Source organism: Pituophis catenifer, unplaced genomic scaffold (genome assembly GCF_029215685.1).
Source record: "Pituophis catenifer annectens isolate HBS135680 unplaced genomic scaffold, rPitCat1.0.hap2 SCAF_1, whole genome shotgun sequence".
In the NCBI taxonomy this organism is placed as follows: Eukaryota; Metazoa; Chordata; class Lepidosauria; order Squamata; family Colubridae; genus Pituophis; species Pituophis catenifer.
Genome location: NW_027256881.1, coordinates 275885435 through 275907219, shown reverse-complemented (window position 1 = coordinate 275907219; position 21785 = coordinate 275885435). Strand labels below are relative to the sequence as shown.

Here is a 21785-nt window from a genome sequence, read left to right as displayed (position 1 = left end):
TTACTTCAGTATTTACCGTGATTAGTTGGAGGAAGAATCCTGCATCTGACCTTGCTGTGAAGAATTAATAATTAAAATGTCCCCCTTTTTCCCCCACTGAAGGGACAATGGAGACAGGTCAAGACACCGAGCCCCTCGGAATGCCCGTATGTCTGCACCATCCCTTGGACGTTTCGTCCCAAGGTAGGAGCTACATAACTAATAATGCATGTAAGAAATTATCTATCTATTATTCAGATCTTTATCAGGTTCACAACAGTTTTAATAGTATTCTTCTCCCCTTTTTAGACGCTTCTTGTTGCCTGAGTATTTGCCTTATGCTGGGATTTTCCATGAACGTGGACAGCCTGGGTTGGCCACTCACTCCTCTGTCAATAGAGTTTTAGCAGGTAGGTATTATATCTTCCCTATTTTTGACTGTAATATTGAAATAATTGCATCAGGCCTAATATGAAAACCAAACTCTGCAGTGGTTTTATTGTCTGTTCAAACTAGAATATATTTCAACGTGAATGACTAAATCCACACAGATACATTTTTTGTAGGTACTATGAAATAAAGTACAAGTGATGGATTTCTAGAATGGAATCCAAAAAGAGGCTGGGCAAATATTTTAAAGCCTCCATTTCTAAGTGGTCCTGTTCCTTCCTTCCTTTTTAAAATTAACATTCTGACAAGCTAATGATTAGTTTGTTCCAGGTTCCTTTAATTCAATTATAGGGTGCCTTGTTCATGTTCTGGTTTGTAAAGTTTCATAAGAACAGTTCAGATTCAATTAGGATTCTAATAGATGCATATTCAAATTTTGGCAGCATCTGCTTATGGTGTTCAGGAAATTGTAGAGTTTAAGTGAGTGGGAAGGAGGCAAATAAAATAGGACCCTGCCTGGAAATTAAATTTTCTTATGACAGATTTTTTAAGAGGTGATTTGAGGAACATAAGTTGATCTTTGTTCAATACCAGATGTGAAGATGATTTAATAGTTTTTATGCACTTGGATTTTAAAAGCACTATGTTCAAGCATGTATATATATTACACTTTCTGAATTGCATTAAAGTAAAAAGTTGAGAAAAATCTATTGTAAGTTGAACAATAGAAGAATATGTAGTTCATGTGAATTATGTGAATATTCATGTACCAAATTAGATCTGGAAAAGATTTAGAAGAGTAATAATTGTCTCCAACGAAATTATTATATATGATCACAAAATATGATATTATTAAGTCTTCATCAACAGACATTGGCGATGGCTAGAAACTATTGATTTCATAATCTCTTTGGCACTAAGACTTCATATTTTGTAAGTCTTGTGTTCTTGAACAAAGAAAAAATGTCTTATTTGGAAAAATCGTGATAAAGCCCTTTCAGATTTCATTTATTTTAATATTTTTAGTATTTAAAAGCATTGGATAATCTGCATTATTCCTTACCGTGTTTCCCCAAAAATAAGACCCTGTCTTATATTTTTTGAACCCTGAAATAAGTGCTTGGCCTTATTTTTGGGGATGTCTTATTATTTTGGGGCGCGTGGAGCAAGACATTTTGCCATCTTACCTGATTTCCAGCTCGGTCTCCCTAACCATAGGAAATGGCGGGGACCAGCTGCGCATGCGTTTAAATATTTTTGGGGAGGGCTTATTTTTGGGGGGCTTATTTTAGCACATACACTCAAAAGCCCGATTGGTCTTATTATCAGGAGATGTCTTATTTTAGGGGAAACAGGGTAGACATTTATCTTGTTCTGGAACATTTTGAAAATTAGACTTAGCTCATGTGGTCTGTCCTTTCAAGTTCTAAAATCTATGTTCAATGTGTATGCTTGTCTGAGTCCACAAAAAGATAGGATAGTTATCCGTTATCACAAGCCAGGAATCAATGACTCTGAATGTGAAGAAGTTGCTCCCGCATGACATGTGGAATGTTCAGTCTCAGGAGACATAAAGAACATAGGCATCACCTGAGCATCTGAAATAGTCAGGTGATGATCATGATCATGTAAGGTTCCCCAACCCACCCATCACCTGCCCAGCAACTAGAAAGGAGAGGAGAGCAGGGATGTTCTGAGGCAAATAAATCTCTTGATTAGAGACAGCTGACTACATCCTGATTTAAGGGGTAACCCTGACCTCTGATCCCTCAGAAGCAACTGTCTGGTCCCTGAGTCTTGCATTATATTTGTTTGGACTTTTCTTGTGGAATTCTGACCTCTGGATTGGCTGACAACCCTGATTTGACTTTCAGAATCTTGGACTGGATTTTGACTATTCTGCTGTGTGCTTTTCCAAAAAGCAACCAATCACGCCAACTATTTTCAGAGGCTCTGTTTTGGTTTGTGTTCCTTGTCTGTTGTTATCTTCTTGTAAACAGTAAACTACCAGTTATCAGCAACTGTGTCAGTGTGCATGTGCATTTAAAATCAGAAGTAGGATAGCCATTATCGTTTAGTAGGCAGGAGATAATCACTGATACATTCTCTTCCCCAACTCTCCAATACTTTAGTTTTACCTTAAATTGTTTGCTAGAGATATGCCCCCCATTATGTAACTTCCTGCATCATATTTAAAGAGGAAGGCATATTTATTGATCATTAGAAAGAACTTTATTAGGCATATGGCAATAAGTCTCTGAGATTCTAAGCACCTCTAAGCAGGGGTGAAATCCAGCAGGTTCTGACAGGTTCTGGAGAACTGGTAGCAGAAATTTTGAGCAGTTTGAAGAACTGGTAACGGAAATTTTGAGCAGTTCAGAGAACTGGCAAATACCACCTGGCCCCAGAGTGGGGTGGGATTTGAGATTTTGGAATATCCTTCCCTTAGGAGTGGGGAGGGAATGGGGATTTTGCAGTATCCTTCCCCTGGACTGGGTGGGAATGGAGATTTTACAGTATCCTTCCTCTGCCACGCCCACCAAGCCACACCACGCCCACCAAGCCACACCCACAGAACCGATAGTAAAAAAAAATTGGATTTCACCACTGGCTCTAAGGACAGGCCTGTAACTTTTAGTGAGATCCATCCTTTCCTTTTCTGTGTTGGATTCTGAGTTACGTGGAAATAGCTCACTGGGAGGTGATGATTTGCTGCCAGGCAACATAGCAGATTCTTTTCCAGTTCTGCTTTCTTGGTTTACATCTGATTTTACTCCCCATTCTGAACACTATTGCTCCTTTTGTAGGTAGCCATTTTTTTAAAACTTCTTTTGAAATCAGTCTTTTATCTTTAGTATGCATGCTCATAAAGAAGAACATTTTAAAAATTTAATACAAGAACATTGTAGCACAAAGATACACATTTATTTACTGAGCACATCCCCAAATATGAAACGTTTGCTGTGAAATACAATAACAAGGCTGTTGATCAATATGATCATGTTAGACCTCGCTTAAAGAACTTGGTTTCTTCACAGTTTTAATCTAAGCATAGAAGAATTGCTGTGCATGACCTTGGGGCTCTGAATGTATTACATACTCTTGGTTTTAGGTTGCAGCTATATTCTGTTCAGTAATTTTAGCAATTACTTTATATTTAATTCTGATTAATTTTATACCTTTCAGCTTAGCTTATTTTAATTTTTGAATTTCTGGAATATTTGAATTGCATTTTTGCTTTATTTTTAAGTACTGGTATACATTTATTTTTTCATTTTTTGTTTTGGAAGAAATGTCCTTCTGGGTTCAGTTCCAAATGGGAAGAAAGACACTAGAAACATGGAGACTTTTTCCTAGAAAAATGGTTTAATAGTGGACAGGATCACATGATTTAAGGTCCTGGGCAAAAAAGAGCACATGGGTGAGAGAGAGAGAGAGGTTTATACCCTCTCTTGGGCCCGCTTTGGAGCTTCCTGTTCCTGTTTAAGAAATGTACTCTGATTGGTTGTCAGACTCCCATGGGGCCATGCAGGGGTAACTTTGTAGGTTGTCTTGAGTCCCAGGCCTGATTGAATCTTGCAAGGTGATGATGTAGTAAAGGGGCTTTGGGCAATTCCTATTATGGCTTAATGGCTTTGTCCTGGTTTGGATCTTGAGTGAGGGCTAATATCATGTCCTGAGGGCCATGTCTTTTGTTTTGTAGATAAACTGGCCCAGCCTTTGTTGGCACCAAAATATCTACTGGGGTGGGGGGCAGGTAGCTGAGGCTCTGAATTTGTCTTTAGAAACATGTTTCTCCTTTACAGAAAATATAATATTCTGCCTTTTTAATATTTCTTACACTTGATTTCATCTTTTAAATTATTATGACACACACAGGCATTAACTTATGGCAGCAAAGTAGTGAGTAATACCACTTTTAAAAAGTCCTATTATGTTTTGTGCTCATCTTGAGAAAAAGTCATTTTGTGATTTCCTGGGTATTCTTTTACAAAGGTCATCATAATACATTAATGTTTATAGTGGAAATTCATTGTGGAAACCTCTTCAATCCAAATGTAATGTATAGCAATCTGAAGGTGATTGTGTTAATCTTAGAACATACCTCTCTCTAAATAATATATGAACTGCTTTAGCTGTCTTTAATCCAAACAGTGAATATATTCATGTAGGTTCTATATTACACATTAATATTTGATTTGATTAGATGAATTATATTTAACTGTTAACCATTATGGGAAAAAGTGACAGAATAGATTTCTTGAGTGTACATATGTGGAATATATTGATCTTTTGAAACCATGGTTTGCATTAGCATTTGAAACCAGGAAATCTCACCTAGGATTTGATTTGATTTGAATGTATATATGGCCACTCACCTTAAGCATTTTATCAATGCAATTCAATGCAATGCAATTGTATATACAGCATCATTACCACAATCTTGGGCAATACACAAAACAGTAAAAACCATCACCACCCCATTCAATAATCAGGAAAACTTTATAAAAATCTTATAGCATCAGTCTCTCATATATTCTGTGGTTGCCCAAATTTGCCTGTGTAGGGTTTTGCTAACAATCGTACCACTAAGATTTGATGGCAAAGGCCAATAGAGTAGGGTTTTTGATGGGAGACTGTTACTGAGAGCAGGTACTACAACAGATAATATTGTCATCATTTTCTGTTATGTATGCAGCTAGGAATATTTATTAGGAATACTAGGTTTAAACTTAACTTTTCTGAAAATGTAAAAAGACAATTGCTTGCCTTTTATGTAAGCTACTCATTTAGACAAAAGGCTTATAAATCATTCTACCTTGATAGCAATTAGAACTGGTGTTTAAACACCTTAGGTAAATGGACAATTAGTGGCAGTACACTGGCTTTTGCTTCAGTAATTAACCCAATTACCTTTCACATTTTTCTTTAATGATGAAAGTGAATATGTTAACATGCTGGTTGAGTTGCCTTGGAAACCATATTCCAAGCTGTTCTTCAGACCTGAATCGAATAATGTTTTTCCTGCATACAGTCCCCTTTGAGACCTTTTTTTATCTTATTTATTTATTTATTTTTGACTTGGAGAATGTATAGTACACATGGCATTTAGAAGGTAATCTCCTGTGCTGGGTATCCTAGTCAGGCACATCTCACTTTGGCAATATTTTTCTTCATTCTTTTAAGGAGAATATTGACAATTGGAACATGTCCAAAAGAGTAACATTGCAGAGTGACATTCTCAACATGTGGAGCTGGATTTGTTTGACCTGGATAATGAACTGCTGAGAAATGATACTTCACTCTCTGCAGATACTTTGAAGGCAGCTGTATTATAGATGTAGATCAAATTCGTTTATTGTTGTTCCAGAGGAATGGTTGAAGTACAGAAGGAAGAATTTATGTAAACTTTAGGGTCAATTGTCAAATAGAACCAATTATTTGACATTGGACCAGATTGCTTCTCAGACTCTCTGAAAACTTTCTTATATGTTATTAAGCAGAGGCTGGATGGCATCACGTACTGGCCACGCCCACAACCAGTTTAGCAAAGGGAAAGAAAGTCCTGATACATCACACAATGCCGCAGTGATGAAGTGAGTTTGACACCCCTGATCTAGATGGACATTTTTTGAAATAATCTTTGGAAAACAAATCTCAAACTTTTTCTGACTGACATATTTACTGACCTATCGGTAACTTTAGTACTAGTGTTCCTATGTTTTACAAAATTGGTCCTGCTGTTCCTTTTTAAAATGATTAATTGGGGTGATGAACCAGTTTTATATTTGTGAAGAGATAAGAGAAGCCATCTCCAATGGTTTAGAAATATTTTTAATAAATAAGTGCTATTAAGTCTGAATGACGGTTTAAGGATTGGGGTTTTGGGGGGGCAAATGAAATTATTACCTTAGATTATGACTTCTCAGCTCTAAATATAAATTGAACTTCAGTAATTAATCATCACTAGATGACAAGGTGATGGTACATAATGAGGCAGCTAGGGCAGTTTGATAGCATTCTTTTGGGTCAGGAAGCATACTAAAACTAAACCTTTAGCTTTGTACAAATGAAATTGTGCCTTACGTTGAGGCTTATTAACTGGATAGTAGTTTAAATGTTGAGCTTTATTCATTAGAAGCTGATTAAATTCTTTAATCTATAATAGAATGTTGGCAATTTTTATTCATATCGGTGTATAATTGCTTGGTATCTGGGAGTAATATATTACTTAAGGATGAACAATTAGCTTGTTTCCAAACCAGTTTTCCAACCTGTTGTACCTCCAATTTGCTGAGATTTCTCCCAAGTTTGTAATCTGATTTTCAGTTTGCATGCTAGCAGTGATCAACTGCCTGAGAAAACTATTGTTTTAATATTCAGAAAGTTCATATCAAGAGATATAAGAAAATGTATCATGTGACAGCATGTCTCTTTTATGTAGAGATAGAATACTAGGAAGGGATATGTTTGCTGCCTGTTAATTAATTATCACCAGCCAGCTTGGTACAATGATTAAGGCATCAGACTAGAAACTGAGAGCTAATCTTGCCTTGGGCACAAAGGCAGCTGGACGATCTTGGGCAAATTATTGATTTTTGGCCCTAACAAAGAGGCAGTGACAAGCCACTTCTGAAAAACCTTTTCAAGAAAACTGCAGGAACTTGTCTGGACAGTCTTCAAGAATTATAAATGATTGAACCGAAAGGGTAAAAAATATTACACTTGTCTTAAAATCCTTAATGGGGCCAGTTTAGTAAAAAAATAAGTCACTGTAGTTCTAGTCTGCATTCCTGCATGATATTTTTTTAACTGTGGAAGTTGCTTGTGGAAACAATTTCAGTTAGTCAGGAAACAAAAAATCCCATCTGTTACAATTTATAACTTTTCTCTGTTGAGAAAATATGAAACAATCTTGGTGATATTTTTTTAAAAAGGAATAAATGGAAATGTGATCTCAAAGCAGAAAAGATATAAAATAGATACTTTGTAATTTCACTGTTTCTCAGCCTTGGCAACTGTAAGCTGTTCAGATTTCAATTTAGCTGGGGAATTCTGGGAATTGAAGTCTACTCATTTTAAAGTTGCCAAGGTTAAGAAACATTGAGGTACATAGTGTTTTTCTTCAGCTGAATTCTAGTACTTAAAACATCCTTGTTGCTTTCTGTAAGATCATCCCAATTTAGGTATGAATGTTCCATTCTAGAAAGCCTTACATAATCTGATTCTTATGTAACTCAAAATTGGATCAATGGTCTTTCAAATCAGTGCAGTTAAGAGTAAAATAACATTGAAAAATGTGAGATAAAGCAGAAGTTTTCTGCATAATAATTATTGCAATATATGACTTAGAAAGTTGTTGCCTTGTGACAGATGTGTCCAAATTTAAAGTTTCACTTCATAGTATTCATGTTATCTTGCATTGTTTGCATAACAAATTTGTTATTACCATGCACATTTAGATATAATTTAAAAAAAAAACATTTGGATAGTTCCTTATTTGAACACTTGTAACTTACTATCATGATATCTACAGTAATTTGGATCTTCAGTTGTACTACTGTGGAAGATTCCAGTTCTGTTGAGTAAGTTATTTCACCAAGTGTGTTTGATGAACAACCTCCCCTCTTATTTTTAAATCACACATAAACTTAGAAAACAGTATTAAGAGTATAATACTTTGTTCAGTTAAAAGCACAAAAAAGCTAAAAGCACCAAAACAGAATCATAATACTATGATAAAATGGTTTAAGAATGTCAAAACAGGAAACATTGGGGGATCATGATAGGGGTGCATGTGTGTGCCTGTGTTCACAAGATACTAAAGAAGGTGTTAATGAAGTATTTAAAGGGGGAAAACCTTCTATAATTATAATTAGTGCATTGATTGATTATGTGCATCAAGTCAGTGTCAACAGTGACCACATGGATAATATACCTTCTCCAAGACGGTCTACAAAGACTTGACCTTTCAGGTCTCCCAGTGATGCAGTTATCACCAATGTAATTAAGTATTTCTTCTATCTTTTTCCATACTACAGACTTCTCATGGGCCTAGGTGTTCGCATCATGTATTTAAAATATAGTAATTTGTGCCTGATCAATTATGTCTTAAATGAGAAATCTAGATTGATTTATTCTATAATCCCTTTGTTTCTTTTCTTGGGTACCTATGGTATACTCAGGAGTCTTCTCCAACATCAGAGTTCAAGCCTATCAATAGTCTTTCTATCTTCAGAGTCCAACTTTCGTTTCCATTAAAGAATGCATTTGCTGTTGGGAAAATCTGTCTGGCATTACAAAACAAAAAGAACTGCAAATAGGCCTCTTAAAGCAAATCATAATTAAATAGGTAGAAGGACAAATAAAAGATAATTGCTTAGATCATCATTTAATCTAAAAGCCAAATGCTCTGTTGGGATTATCTATAGTTATAATATAAAAATGAAATTGCTAGAATCCTGGAACATGTGTTTTTCATTTAACTCTAAATGTAGTTGGAGTTTAAATTATTTTTAAAATACAATTTATTAGACATGAAAGATGTTATGTCAGAAAGTGAGTTTAAACCCACTAACTGAAGAAAATAATTGGCGTTTCAGCCAAGACTATACTTTTATTTTGAAAAATGTATTTACAGTAACCAAATCAATATGATACAATAATTAAACAAACTCTTGTAAAGGGTCAATCATAAAGAGTTTTTTTTTTCCTTCAAGGGTGGATAATAAAAATCCATTGGAATATGGCTCAAATCTTTGCAGTAATGAATGTGCTATTGAACAGAATTCTGAATGAAACTTAAATTAACTGACTTTAAAAGCCTCTATTTAATATGTAGAACATATTAAATATATGTAGAACCCTATAAATATATAGGGGTTGATAAACATATTTTGTCCATAAAAATGTGGAGCAGGTGTCACAAATGGGTAATGTAACTGCCAGATCCCTTTTAAAGATCTTTACCTTTCTGCTTCCTCAATCTTAAATTCTGGGAGTACAAGATGGGGCTGAACAGCAAATCCCCCTTTCGCAGTACTAAACTAAAAAAAAATCTCAATTTTCCTCCTTTTACAGGATAATGATGTTGATGATGTTATCCATTCTTGGCGATTCTGTGCGCTAGATCTCTCCACATCTTCTGATCTTGCACTCCTTTTTTGAGTTTTTCTATGCTCTGGCTGGTATCAACTCTGATGGTGTCTTGTTTACCAAGATAAGTAGACACAAGCAGTTTAGAATTACTTGGGACTAGTATAAAGACAACAGCAGAGTAACAATATATAAAGGATTTTTATTTTAATATAGTAATTGATTGGGGAATGAGATAATTGAACCAAATTTTAGGAAGGCAAGTTCTGTATACCAGTCATTGAGCAGCAAACAGATGCCTAAAGGAACAGAAAATGTGAACGAAGTTATTTATTTGTTTGTTTGTAAAATTTATTGGCCACTCTTCTTACCACAGGGTAACTCTGGGCAGCTTAGAATATTAAAAAGATAAAACTGTACAAAACCTAGATTATATAAATAAATATAACTATAAAAATGGGAGAGAGGAAGTAGGATGAGAAGGGGGAGAAGATGGGATCTGTTATTAATCTATCAACCATCCCCCAATGTGAAACTCTTCCATTGGAACCCCAAGCCTGCTGGCAGAGTCAGGTCTTTAAATTCTTGTGGAAGGTTAGGAGGGTTGGAGCCAACCTTATTCCAGAAGGCAGGATGTTCCAGAAGGCAGATGCAACAGCCGAGAAGGCTCTTCTTAAACCCACCAGCTGGAATACCCTGGCCCACAACATGCCTCCTCTGCCAACATGGCTCGGGTGGACCAATCTCAGTGGGATGAGATGGTTCCCATGTGGAGAACTGCCCATATGAGCAAACCATGCAAAAAAGGAGTAAAATGTTTCTATCTAAATTTTCCAGACAGTGATAGCGCCAGAATTTTTTCAGTTTGGAAATGTAGATAAATTATGTCTTTATATCAAATTTTGATACTTGTTGAATATTCAGATTTATTTTAGCATCGATTCATTCAAGATGTTTTCTGTTTCTTGCTGGTCATCAAATCTTTTGCTACGCCTATATGGTATTGTATTTCCAGTGATTTTACTAATGTACTGTTCCTAGGAAATCTAATTCATTTTTTTTTCATTTTTTCTTTTTCACCATGAGAACTTCTCACTAGGCTCTTTTCACAGCCTGGTGAGAGATCTGCCTAGGCTCCTTCATATCAGATTTAAGAAAGAATCATAAATTATTCCCTTAATCATTGTTCTTCAGCTTCATATGTTTCAGGAAGGGAAAATGATACTACTCTTAGGCACAGTGGTTGGCTTGAGTCATTATCATTGATGGTGACCCTTAATGAGTATGGTGTGCTCTCCATAGGCATGAACTCTCATCATTTGTTATATTGTGGGTGCCTTTACAGAAAGGATTTTATTTAGGTTGTCAGGGATTTCATTTATATTAATGAAGTTCTAGTTCCCATATGAGTACAGGATTAGTTTTAATATTTGCTTGCATTAATATAAAGTCAGATCAGATAAATAGCAGTTGAGCTGAGTCACTTAACTGTAGAAAATTGCAACTGTCAAAGGTAGTTCTTTTGTAGTTTATGGCTTTAACGAAGATCTTTTTAATTTGTCATGTTTTTATTGTCTGTGTTGAACTAAAAAGTTCTTTTTTTCTTATTGAGAAAAAGATTAAGTGGCTTTTTGTTGAGGTGTCTTAATATAGTTAAAATAGAAAATAGTTAAATGAAACTGATAGCATTGAAGTAAATAGCTAGGAAGCTTTATGTGTTTCTGCAGAAAATGGCGACTTGCTTTCTGTGAAAGAGTACCATATTTCCCCAAAAATAAGACATGTCCAAATAATAAGCCCTATCGGGCTTTCAGTTCGAGAAGTTTGATTGAACTCGTGAGAAGGCTTTCTTTCACAGTGTGTTTCCCTGGACACAATGGTGAGGCAAGCGATGGAGCTTGAAAGGTAAGACCTACGTCCTGCTTCTCGTCTGCCTCACCTGCCACCCCCAAATTGCATCCCTAAAGGGAACGGGTGGCTAAGCGAGGGGCAGGAGCCCTGTCATGCTCCTGACAGGAGGGGGGCAGAAGAGATGGCAAGGGGAGCCAGGTCTCGCTCCACACATCTCACTTCTCCCCCACCCTACCTGCCACCCCTCTCGCTAAAGAGACGGCAGGGAAGGGAAGCAGCTGTTGCCATTGGAGTGGGGTGGGAAGTGTTGGGCCACGAGACACGCATTTTACCTTTCAAGCTCGGTTGCTTTCCTCACTGTTGTGTCCAGGGAAACACACTGTAAAAGAAAACCTGCTCACGAGTTTGAGAAGTTTGATTGAACTCGCGAGAAGGCTTTCTTTTGCAGTGTGTTTCCCTGGACACAACAGTGAGGAACACGACAGAGCTGGAAAGGTAAGACGCGTGTCCCGCTTCTCACCCACCTTACCTGCCACCCCCAAATTACATCCCTAAAGGGGACAGGTGGCTAAGCAAGGGACAGGAGCTCTGTCATGCCTGGTGGGGGGGGGGGAAGAGACAGCAAGGGGAGCCACATCTCGCTCCATGCCTTTCGCTTCTCCCCCGCCCCACCTGCCAGCCCTCTCGATAAAGAGATGGGGAAGGGAAGCAGCTGTTGCCATTAGGGTCGGGTGGAACGTGTTGGGCCACTCGGCCAGTGCAAAGAACAGGGAGCAGAGGTAACAGCAGCAACAGGACATCCAGTCCCATGCTCGCCGCCTCCTGCATCCCCAAAATAATAAGACCCCTGATAATAAGGCCAAGCCCTTATTTTGGGGGGGGGGTCACAGAAAATAAGACCCTGTCTTATTTTCAGGAAATTCGGTACATCATCAAAGCAGCTCTAATATCTTTGTAATATCTTACTAGAGTCTAAACACAGTTCTCAATGCTCTTATCTTGTACACCTATTTAAGAAGACAGTAATTTATTAAATGAATCTGGTTGAGACACAGAGAGTAAGAGGGATAGACATACAAGGTAGAACTTTTAAAGACTTTTTAAAAAATAATCATTTCCCATTAGCTTGGTTTTACTTGGTTAAGGCAACACCAAATTTTATGAATTGTTCAAAAATTATGAAGATGATCAGCATAAAGAAGGGAGTAAAGAAGAGACGATCTATTAAAATAATAATCAGAAGGAAGGTTAGATGGGAAATGAAAATGCAGGAAATTCTAAAATATGAATATTTACAGTTCTTCCTGTGAGTAGAAATTTCTGAAAAAAGATATGAAGGATTTTAAAAGATCAGGAGAAAAAGGGGAGCGGAGAGGAGTCTTTCTATAACATTAATGAAGATGAAAATGCAGGCAGCCAGACACTGACATTAAGGGATAGAACCCAATGGTTAATCCTTTCTTTGATACGTTCTATAACTTATTATACTAGCAATACTCAGTTTTGCATACTACTTCCATATAAGAAAATTCAATTTTTGTAGTTTGAGCATATATACAAAATACAAGAACTTTTGACATACCTGGATATGGCGAAGTGTCATCTTTGACACTTGCTAGGGTAGTAGTTCCCCAAACAGTGCTGATGTGCAACTCTGGAAGTTCTCCTGGATTTGCATTTCCTGCTCCAAAAGCAGGGGGCAGCTGTGTTTGGGGGTGCCCATTCCTGGCCCAGGAGGCTTCCTGCCTGGATTATTGCAACACATTCTACACAGGGTTGCTGTCGTAAGACCATCCAGAAATCACAACTGGTCTAGAAGGCAGTGATGCATACAGTTCTGGGTGTTCTATAGATTTTGCACCATTTTGCACCATAGCAGTGTGAGCTTTCTGAGCTACATTGGCCTCCAGGGTTTTTTTTCCTAAGGGAATTCAAGAAGCTGGTTATTATCTTTGAAACTCGAAAATGGTATGGAACATGTTATTTTCTTTCCTGGAGTGTATTTTGCCTAGCCACCCAAGTCAGATTGGGTTCGTTCCAGATCCCTTCCCTTTAATTTTGTTCTCCACCGGGACCTAAGAAATCTGCTTTCTCCATTGCTGCTTGTCCCAATACATCCTTCCCCTAGAAATCCACCATGAGCCTTCCCTCCTCATCTTTGAGAGGATCTTGAAGAGCTGACTTTTACTGTGTGCACTGTGGTAGAATAAAATTGGAAAACAGTACAATGATATCTGGATGTATAGGAAAGTATTATCCTGGGGTACTGGGGTTTTTTATTGTGGTTTTTTGATACTTTTATATGAGTGGCTATATAAGTCTTATAAATAAATAAATGACACTTGTATTAATTTTTTTCTCTATGTACAAGTATGTTTTGTTTACAAAATTGTATTTATAGACATTGCTGTTGACATCCCGGAAAGAAAGCAAGAAAGCAATGGCAAACCATTAATGAAAATGCCAAGAAAATTTCATGAATTTGTTTAGGAAATTGTCACAAGTCAGTAATGAGTTGAAGGCACACATTCATTTATCCACAGACACATATGAATGTGTACAGTTACAAGGTTCTTTAAGCTCATGAAAAAAATACAAATCTGTATCAGTTGTACTACAGATGAGAGATGGATAAATGATAGTAATTGAAAGGTACATTTGGTGACACATGGCACCAAAGAATAATGGGAAAATACTGTTTTATAGTGTGTTCTAATTGTTGATTGGTGAATGCTGTTGAAAGCCAAAATGTCACTTTCATCATTTAGTAAAGAATGACTTAAGTGGTTATACTGAATCCTTACTTCCATTGCATGCTTGAATTTGAATGTTTGCACAGTGTATACAAAGAATTACAATTAATGGAACAGGACAATTGTAAATAACTTCACAAATGCATCAGAGTGAATCATAAAGACCTCAGCAGGTTTTTGCAATTGACTGATTTTGGGTTTAGAAGTTTGAGATTATTCTTATTAATTTCTGTACAACAAGCTGTGTGTAAATCAAAGTGAAAAAAATGATAGAAATGCACTCTTTTTGATTACCTTCTATTTTCCTAAGCAGCAAAGAAAGAGGAGGGGGAATAGCTCATGTCAGAAATCTGAACTGATAATTGTAGAAGAGTAATCCATGCTTTCTGTACACATAGATTATCAGTCTGTGCTATCTGATCTTCATCTCATATGTATATTGTGTTTTTCTTTGAGGCTAACCCACAAGAAATACAATTCTAGTACAGTTTATACAACAAAATCAAATTGCCAGTGTAAAAGTTGTCATTTATATGATGTTTTGATATTAAATTAACATAAATTAATTTAGCCACGGAGAACAAAACTAAAACTTTTGTTTCTTTTTTAAAAAAAACTCTACTGCAGTGATTATTTTAGATATTTTACTACATATAGCAAATAATGACGCCCACAGAATAGAAGGATGGAGATCCCAGCTCTCCTGTTCAAGAAGCCTTCTCACTCTTCATACCCTTGTCTTCTTGTTTTGATATTGGTGATGTAGTTCCTTTTGCCATAACATGTTCTCTAGGAGTTATCCCAATTAGTTTACTCTCATTTAGGACTGTTATACTTTGTATTGCTTGTTTGATAGATAAAAATAAAACATGCAAGTAACGTTGATAGTGGCACCTCCTTGGTATGAGATAAAGAAACGTAATAACTAAGATTCAGTTCTTCCTCCCCCACCCTTTGACAGTTAAATCAGTAACAACGAAATAAAATCAGATCTTATTTTTTTAAAAAAGATAAAATGTAAACATTATGTTAGACTTCAAATATTAACATGCAAAGATTCAGAATTGAAGAAAATTGCAGAGGGGCTTACATCATGGTAATACGGCAGCTCGCAAATTAATTGTAAAAGAAATCCAAAAGAAACTATTGTATTCCATTCAAAAGCATCATTGTTCTGCTACAAATGAAGATCCTTCTGCCCAGACTATACAAGGGAATTGGTGATACTTAGAAGAATATGCCAAGGAAAAGATCATATCTTCATGAAAGGTATATGACAGCTGAGCTTGTACAAAGCGATAAAAAAATGAGACCTCACCTCTGCTTAAAAAAAACAACAGAAATTGGTATAGACAATCCTCATTTAGTGACTAACTCAATTAGCAAACCATTCACATTTGGGAGTGATGAAAAAATAATTTTACAACCAATCCTCACATTTATGACCTTTCCAGGTGTGTAAAGCAAAGCAAAGCTGAAGTAAGATCATAACACAGTTGCGGTTTCACTTAGCAACCCTTTGCTTAATAATCAAGTTGACAGTCTCAATTGTAGTGTTAGGAGGGCTACCTGTAGGCTACCCATATTTGCCTGCTTCTACAAAATAAAGTTTCCTGAAACAGTACATATTTTGCCTCAGTTTTCTGGACATCTCCGACTTCTTGGTATTAATCACAGCTTGTCGATACAACAGTAAATTGTCATTAATCAGTATTAATGAGAGGCTGCTGAGGACTGTGGAAGCCATCTACTTTACACAGCCTGTCTCTTCTTTTACTGCCTTTCCATTTCATTCTCTTAACAAAGAGAAAAAACTTTTTTATATCCAGCAGAGAGAGGATCTCAAATTAATGTGTTTCAGTCTCCATGTGCGCAAGAGTGAGCTAATTCTCTTTCCCTGGGATGAGAATTTTGAATCTGCAGACAGGTTGCACAACACCATCTTTTATTCATATGAACCAGCTACATAAACACAGTTTGAAACAGTTTGCTAAACCCTCTTTAAGATCAACTACAATTGTATGACTTGCATATACTGTTAATTTCGGTCAATTGAAAATGGAAATAAACATTTCTACTTTCCTATTCCTCAGGTGCACTGGAAGAAACTGAAGCACATGTGCCCATGATTTTTTAGATTATCCTAGATTGCAGTTCAAATCTACACATCTAGTGATTCAAATGCTGCCCATCTCATATTCATATTGCATATTGTAACTCTTATAGTTTCTATTGTTGCATAATACAGCAACTGTAAATTGTCATTGAAAATTAGAGGGCAAGTTAACAAAAGAAGTAATTCTCTTTTGTCTGCTTCATTTTTCTATTGTGGCAGACTTGTAGCAGAGAACAAAAATGGATCTGATAGACTAATAGAATCCTGAACTGAAAATCAAAGTGTGGAAGGTTTGATTATACAAGAACTAGAGCTCCCTGCATCATGATCACTTCACTCTTGTAGAGGCACATTCTAATATATCCAATGTGACCGTGACATAATTCATATAAATGTTTAATTATGTTTAGAGACATTTTTTTTGAATGATTAATATTTAGAGGCATTTAAATTATAGGAAAACATCCTGTAACTTCCAGTGGTGGGAGACTATCGCCCTATTTTTGGTTGAAAGATTGTTTTCACCCCTTCACTCTTCTGTCATATATTGATAGGGGGTGGTGGTTGGAGCAGGGTGGAGGGGGTGAGCTGTAAAAAGAAATTATCTTCATTTCTGTCATCACCCACTGTTCTATTATCCAGTGATAGACAGATGCAGGAAAGTTGCCAATCAAACCCACGTTTACTGCATTTCAATTGCCCTTCAGCATGTTGAAATCTAAAAACCTTTGAAGAGAGGTTGTGATGTCTCTCCTGCAGCGGTGGCAAGCACCAGGCTATTGAATATCTGCCTTTCATCACCTTTCAGTCTTCCAGGCAATAGAAGCTTCAGAGGTCTCTCAAACAGTTTGTCAAACGATTGCTAGGACTGGTTCCTGAAAGAGTTGGATTTGCATGTCTAACCCTTTATTGATGTAGCCATTGCTTAGTAAGCTGCCACATATCAGTTTACTTTCTTGTCATTTTTCTTACACGTAGGAAATAAAAATGATAATACAAGGTGCTATGCTGGTCTTCAATTTCTCCATTTATTTAAAATGAGATAAAATGTTAACTTGTAATCCATCTTCCACTAAATGTGTGCTTTACCATGCTTCTGATTTGATGATGCATAATAAGTCTTGACTTAGATGAGTAATGTACCATGGTGTGATATTTTGTTAAATGCAACCGGATGGAGCTTAATAACTACAATTAGAGCTAGTCCTTGACTTACAACCATTCATTTAGTAACTGTTCAAAGTTACAACAGTACTGAAAAAAATGACTCCTGACTGTTTTTCACACGTACGTCATTGCAGTTTCCTCACAGTCATGTGGAAAAAAATGCCCATTATTCCTATTCCTTCCAGTTAGCAGTTTATAAAATGACAGATCTTATTCCATGACTGCTAAGTTTACACAAGAACCTTTGATGAAGACTTTTGTCAAATGTTTGCCAAAAATCCAAATATATACTGTACTATCAACAGGGTCAGCTCCATACACACGCTTATTTGCACTTAAAAGAATCTAGCAGCTTGGTGAGACAAGACTACGTCGTCATCTTGATGTTGATTTTTATTCAACTTTTGCTCTGTGTGCTTAGGTAATTTTTAAATAGAGGTTAAGGCACTAGGACTATAATTTCTCAGTTCTCCTTTGGATCCTTTTTTAAAATTCTTTTCACAATGTCTACTTTCCACTCCCCTAGCAAGCAATCTGAGGGACAGGTTGCATATTTTTGCTAAGAGAGCAGTAATTTCACATTTGAGTTTTTTAAGAACTCTTGGTGTCATGAGGACCTAGTGATTCAAACAAATACATAACTGAATGAGGTAACTTTCATGTCCCTAACTTCAAAGTCATTGCAACTTATCAATTAGTTGGGGTTTTTTCCCATTAGAATATTCATTCTTCTAATGCAAACAGTACTAAATTATTATAAAACATCAGGAATCATTGTAACTAAATTACCTTCAAAATGTATGGTATAATGGGATTGAAATAATATAGTCTTCACCCAAAGGAACAAGCATTAGGGAGCTACAGTCCTATGATTCTGGCACAACATTACCTCTGCTCAGAAGTGTTTGTTATGCACTGAAAGAATACGAGAGAAGAGGGGCCATGGCTGACTAGTCCATGTTGATATGGATCCTCTTTGTGGCTTTCATATCTGCAGTAGAATTTTTTTCAGTGAAGCAATCTTCTTTCTTTGCAAAAATTGTAGATGTGGATGGCGGGGATGTGAGTTGTTTTGTTGCTTTGAGTTGAGGATGGTTCTAGATTGATTAATTCTTTTTTGGCATCTAAATTTCTTCTCTTGCACCCATAGGGTTATTTTGAATAGGGTTAACGCGTGTTATTTGTTACCCTTTTTTATTATTCATATTCCTGTGCCATAATTCCTTGAATATCACTGATGATTCATTGTTTTAACATTTGTGTTGCTGCTTGTTACTATTCTTACTCTAATTAATATCCTAAATTGACATATTTACTTAAAGGTTTCATTTACAAAAAAAAAATGGTGTATGATATTTTAAAATATAAAAACTTCAGTATATTAAAATCATTTTGAATGAAGAACTTCTATTGATATAACATTTTGATACCATTTAATATGTCTTTTTTCTTTTCTTCTAATTACATGAGGCTTTTTTTTTTTTTTTTTTGTAAAAACCAATAAAATTAGTCATTGGACCTTGACTTCTGAGTTTTGAAATTGTTAGTATGTTTTGGGTGTCATTCATTTGAATTTGAAAGTTTTATTGACTGTTATGTTCTTATTTTTGTCCCTAGGGGCTGTAATTGGAGATGGACAGTCTGCTGTGGCCAGCAATATTGCGAACACCACATACCGGCTCCAGTGGTGGGATTTCACTAAATTCGATTTACCAGAAATAAGCAATGGTAAGTGGGAAGGCAGAACTACTACGGTAATCTCTGAAGAACCTCTGTAGTTAAAAACAACTAGGGATGTTCACAGAAGGAGAAGCTTGTTGTTCCTCAAAAGATAACAGATATGTTGAAGCTGATTTTATATATACACACACACACACACACACACAAATTTAATCCTTTACATTCTTAAAAATAGTTGAAGACCTGAAAGAATTTTGTTTTATATGTAGGTTATATCTATTAATATTTACTGTACTTGAAATCACAACTGAGAAATGTTGATATATATATCAGGTTGACACATGAAGATTCATATAAAAGCCTATGCACAGGAATCTTCTCAACTAACAGTTGGCACCTGAGATTTAAATTAGGGTCAGTGGTACTCAAAGGAATGTTGAATTTAATTTTCTTGTGGCTATATAGGGACTGTAGGTTGATCCCCCTTTTTGCTTCACCTCCAGATTTTGTCATCCCTTCTACAATTATTTGTATTAAAATATCCACAAACCTTATAAATTAGGAATTCTTTGTCATGTACCATGAATCTTACAAACTGACCTAGGAATTGTTTGTCATATCTATCCATGACATCAGCCTATTTACCCAAAATGTTTGGGCAATATATTAATCTCTGTATTTCACCTAACTGTGATACAGAACTAGGAGGAAGAATATACTGTAGAGGTTATTGCAAATTTAAAGATCTAAGCTCAAATTATGGTTCTGAGTTTTTTGGACTGAGTTGCACACTAGAAATGATATTCTAAATGCACTAATGTTCAAATGAAGTGATAATGAAGATAACAATATCATCCTTACTCAATTTCTCATTACCGCTTGCAGATATAACTAGTAAATGAGCTGTTTGGAAATGTAGTTCCTTTTCTTTAGCCCAGCTTTCTTTCAGGAAGATAATACAAAATACTTTATATTAATTAAATAAGCTGTTAAGTAAAGTACTCCTGGTTATAAAACTTAACTGTGGGTAATCCTCAACTTACAACCATTTGTTTAGTGACCATTAGAAGTTACAATGGAACTGAAACAAAGTGATTTATGACCATTTTTCACACTTAAGACTGTTATAGCATCAACACGGTCATGTGATCAAAATTCAGATGCTTGGCAACTGACGTACTTATGACGATTGCAGTATTCTGGGGTCATGTGATCCCCTTTTGTCTGATAAAGTCAATGGAGAAGCCAGATTCATTAAACGATGTTGCTAACTTAATTTGCAGTGATTCACTTAACAGTTGTGGTAAGAAAGGTGGTAAAATGGGGCAAAGCTCACTTAACAAGTGTGCTGTTTAGCAGTGGAAATGTTGGGCTCAATTGTGGTCGTAAATCGAGAACTATTTGTATTCCAACATAAAACATTCCCTGACCTTACTTTATTAATTTCAGTAAAGTTTTATCTTTACCTACATGACCCTTCACAGCAGTACAAATTCTAACATTGCCCAGCTATATTTGAACCAAGGGGAAAAAATATCCTTTAGGACCATTAAGTTGGTATATGAGGGCTACCTAGTTTGATTTAGCAGAGAGAAACTATCCATTTAGCCTTACAGGAAAGCTTAATAAAATTGTATTCTATTGGTAACTGTGCAGGATTTAACTGCACAAATTTAACCTAACTGTTGCTTTGTAGCCAATTTAGAGGGGGGGTGATCACTAAAAAATACTCTACTGGATTGAGAGATGTCCCTTGTAATGCCTTAAACTGAAATAATAGTTATTTTTCATTTAGAATCAAGCAGAGCAGTCCAATATTTGAGAAAATCTGCTGCTTCTGGGAAGAAGATAACAAAGTCAACTTCAATTTGAATTTGCACAGAACATCTTTCAGCTCTTTCATACTGCTTTGATAATAGAAAGCTTGACAGCCAGAATTTAAAATTTTTTCACCTTGGAAAGCCATATTTGTTTCTCTCGTAATAACAGGAAAGTTTTTTTCTTAGTTAAAAAGTTAATAAAGCTAGGTAATCTGGGATTATGTTAAAAAGCTACTGAACAAGCGTTATTTAATTCAGAAATAAGGGACATTTAGATCTTCCATCTTTTTAATATTTGACAGCAAATCCTGACAGTAAACTTATTAAAAATGGAAACTGCAAATTCTGTATCAGATGTTGCTGTCCTTCATAGGAAAAAAGAATATATTTTCTGCTGTGCTTGGAAAATAAGTGAAATATGTGATCAAAGGCATTTTATCTAGCTCATGATGAAACCTATAGTAATGAAGGTACTATAAGACTCCTAAAGTAAAAAGTACAAATAAAATAATGTCTAAGTATCTTCCTTAAAAAAAGATATGACTTTTAGCCTTAAATATTTAATCAAACTGTCTTCAATATGTTCTACATGTTCCTGAAAGTTGTCAATGTTATTCCCAGACAGGGCTCATTCATTCATTCATTCATTCATTCATTCATTCATTCATTCATTCATTCAATGTATATAGCCACCCATCTCACACACATGATTCTGAAAAACAATAGTAAAAACAATAAAATACAAATGAAACATTATAAGAGAAATTTTGACTAAGGGACAAATATGAAAACTGGTAATATTGTCTGACCGTTTTAGAATACAAGCAAAAAATACTGACATAATAGCTAAAGAAATATATATATATATATATTGACTGAGAATTGATTGAAAAATGTGTCTTGTTTACAAGTATTCAGTGATGTCCTATTTCA

The 21785-nt window shown here is 35.8% G+C and overlaps 1 protein-coding gene across 2 annotated transcripts in view; it reads left to right on the top strand.

Moving 5' to 3' along the window:
• Nucleotides 1–21785, top strand: part of AMBRA1 (autophagy and beclin 1 regulator 1) — a 158822-nt gene that overhangs the window by 81346 nt on the left and 55691 nt on the right. For both annotated transcript variants that reach the window (XM_070936292.1, XM_070936284.1), the window contains 3 exons: nt 103–183; nt 289–389; nt 18970–19080. In XM_070936292.1, the coding sequence (XP_070792393.1) occupies nt 103–183; nt 289–389; nt 18970–19080 (293 nt within the window). The remainder of the gene's footprint in view (nt 1–102; nt 184–288; nt 390–18969; nt 19081–21785) is intronic.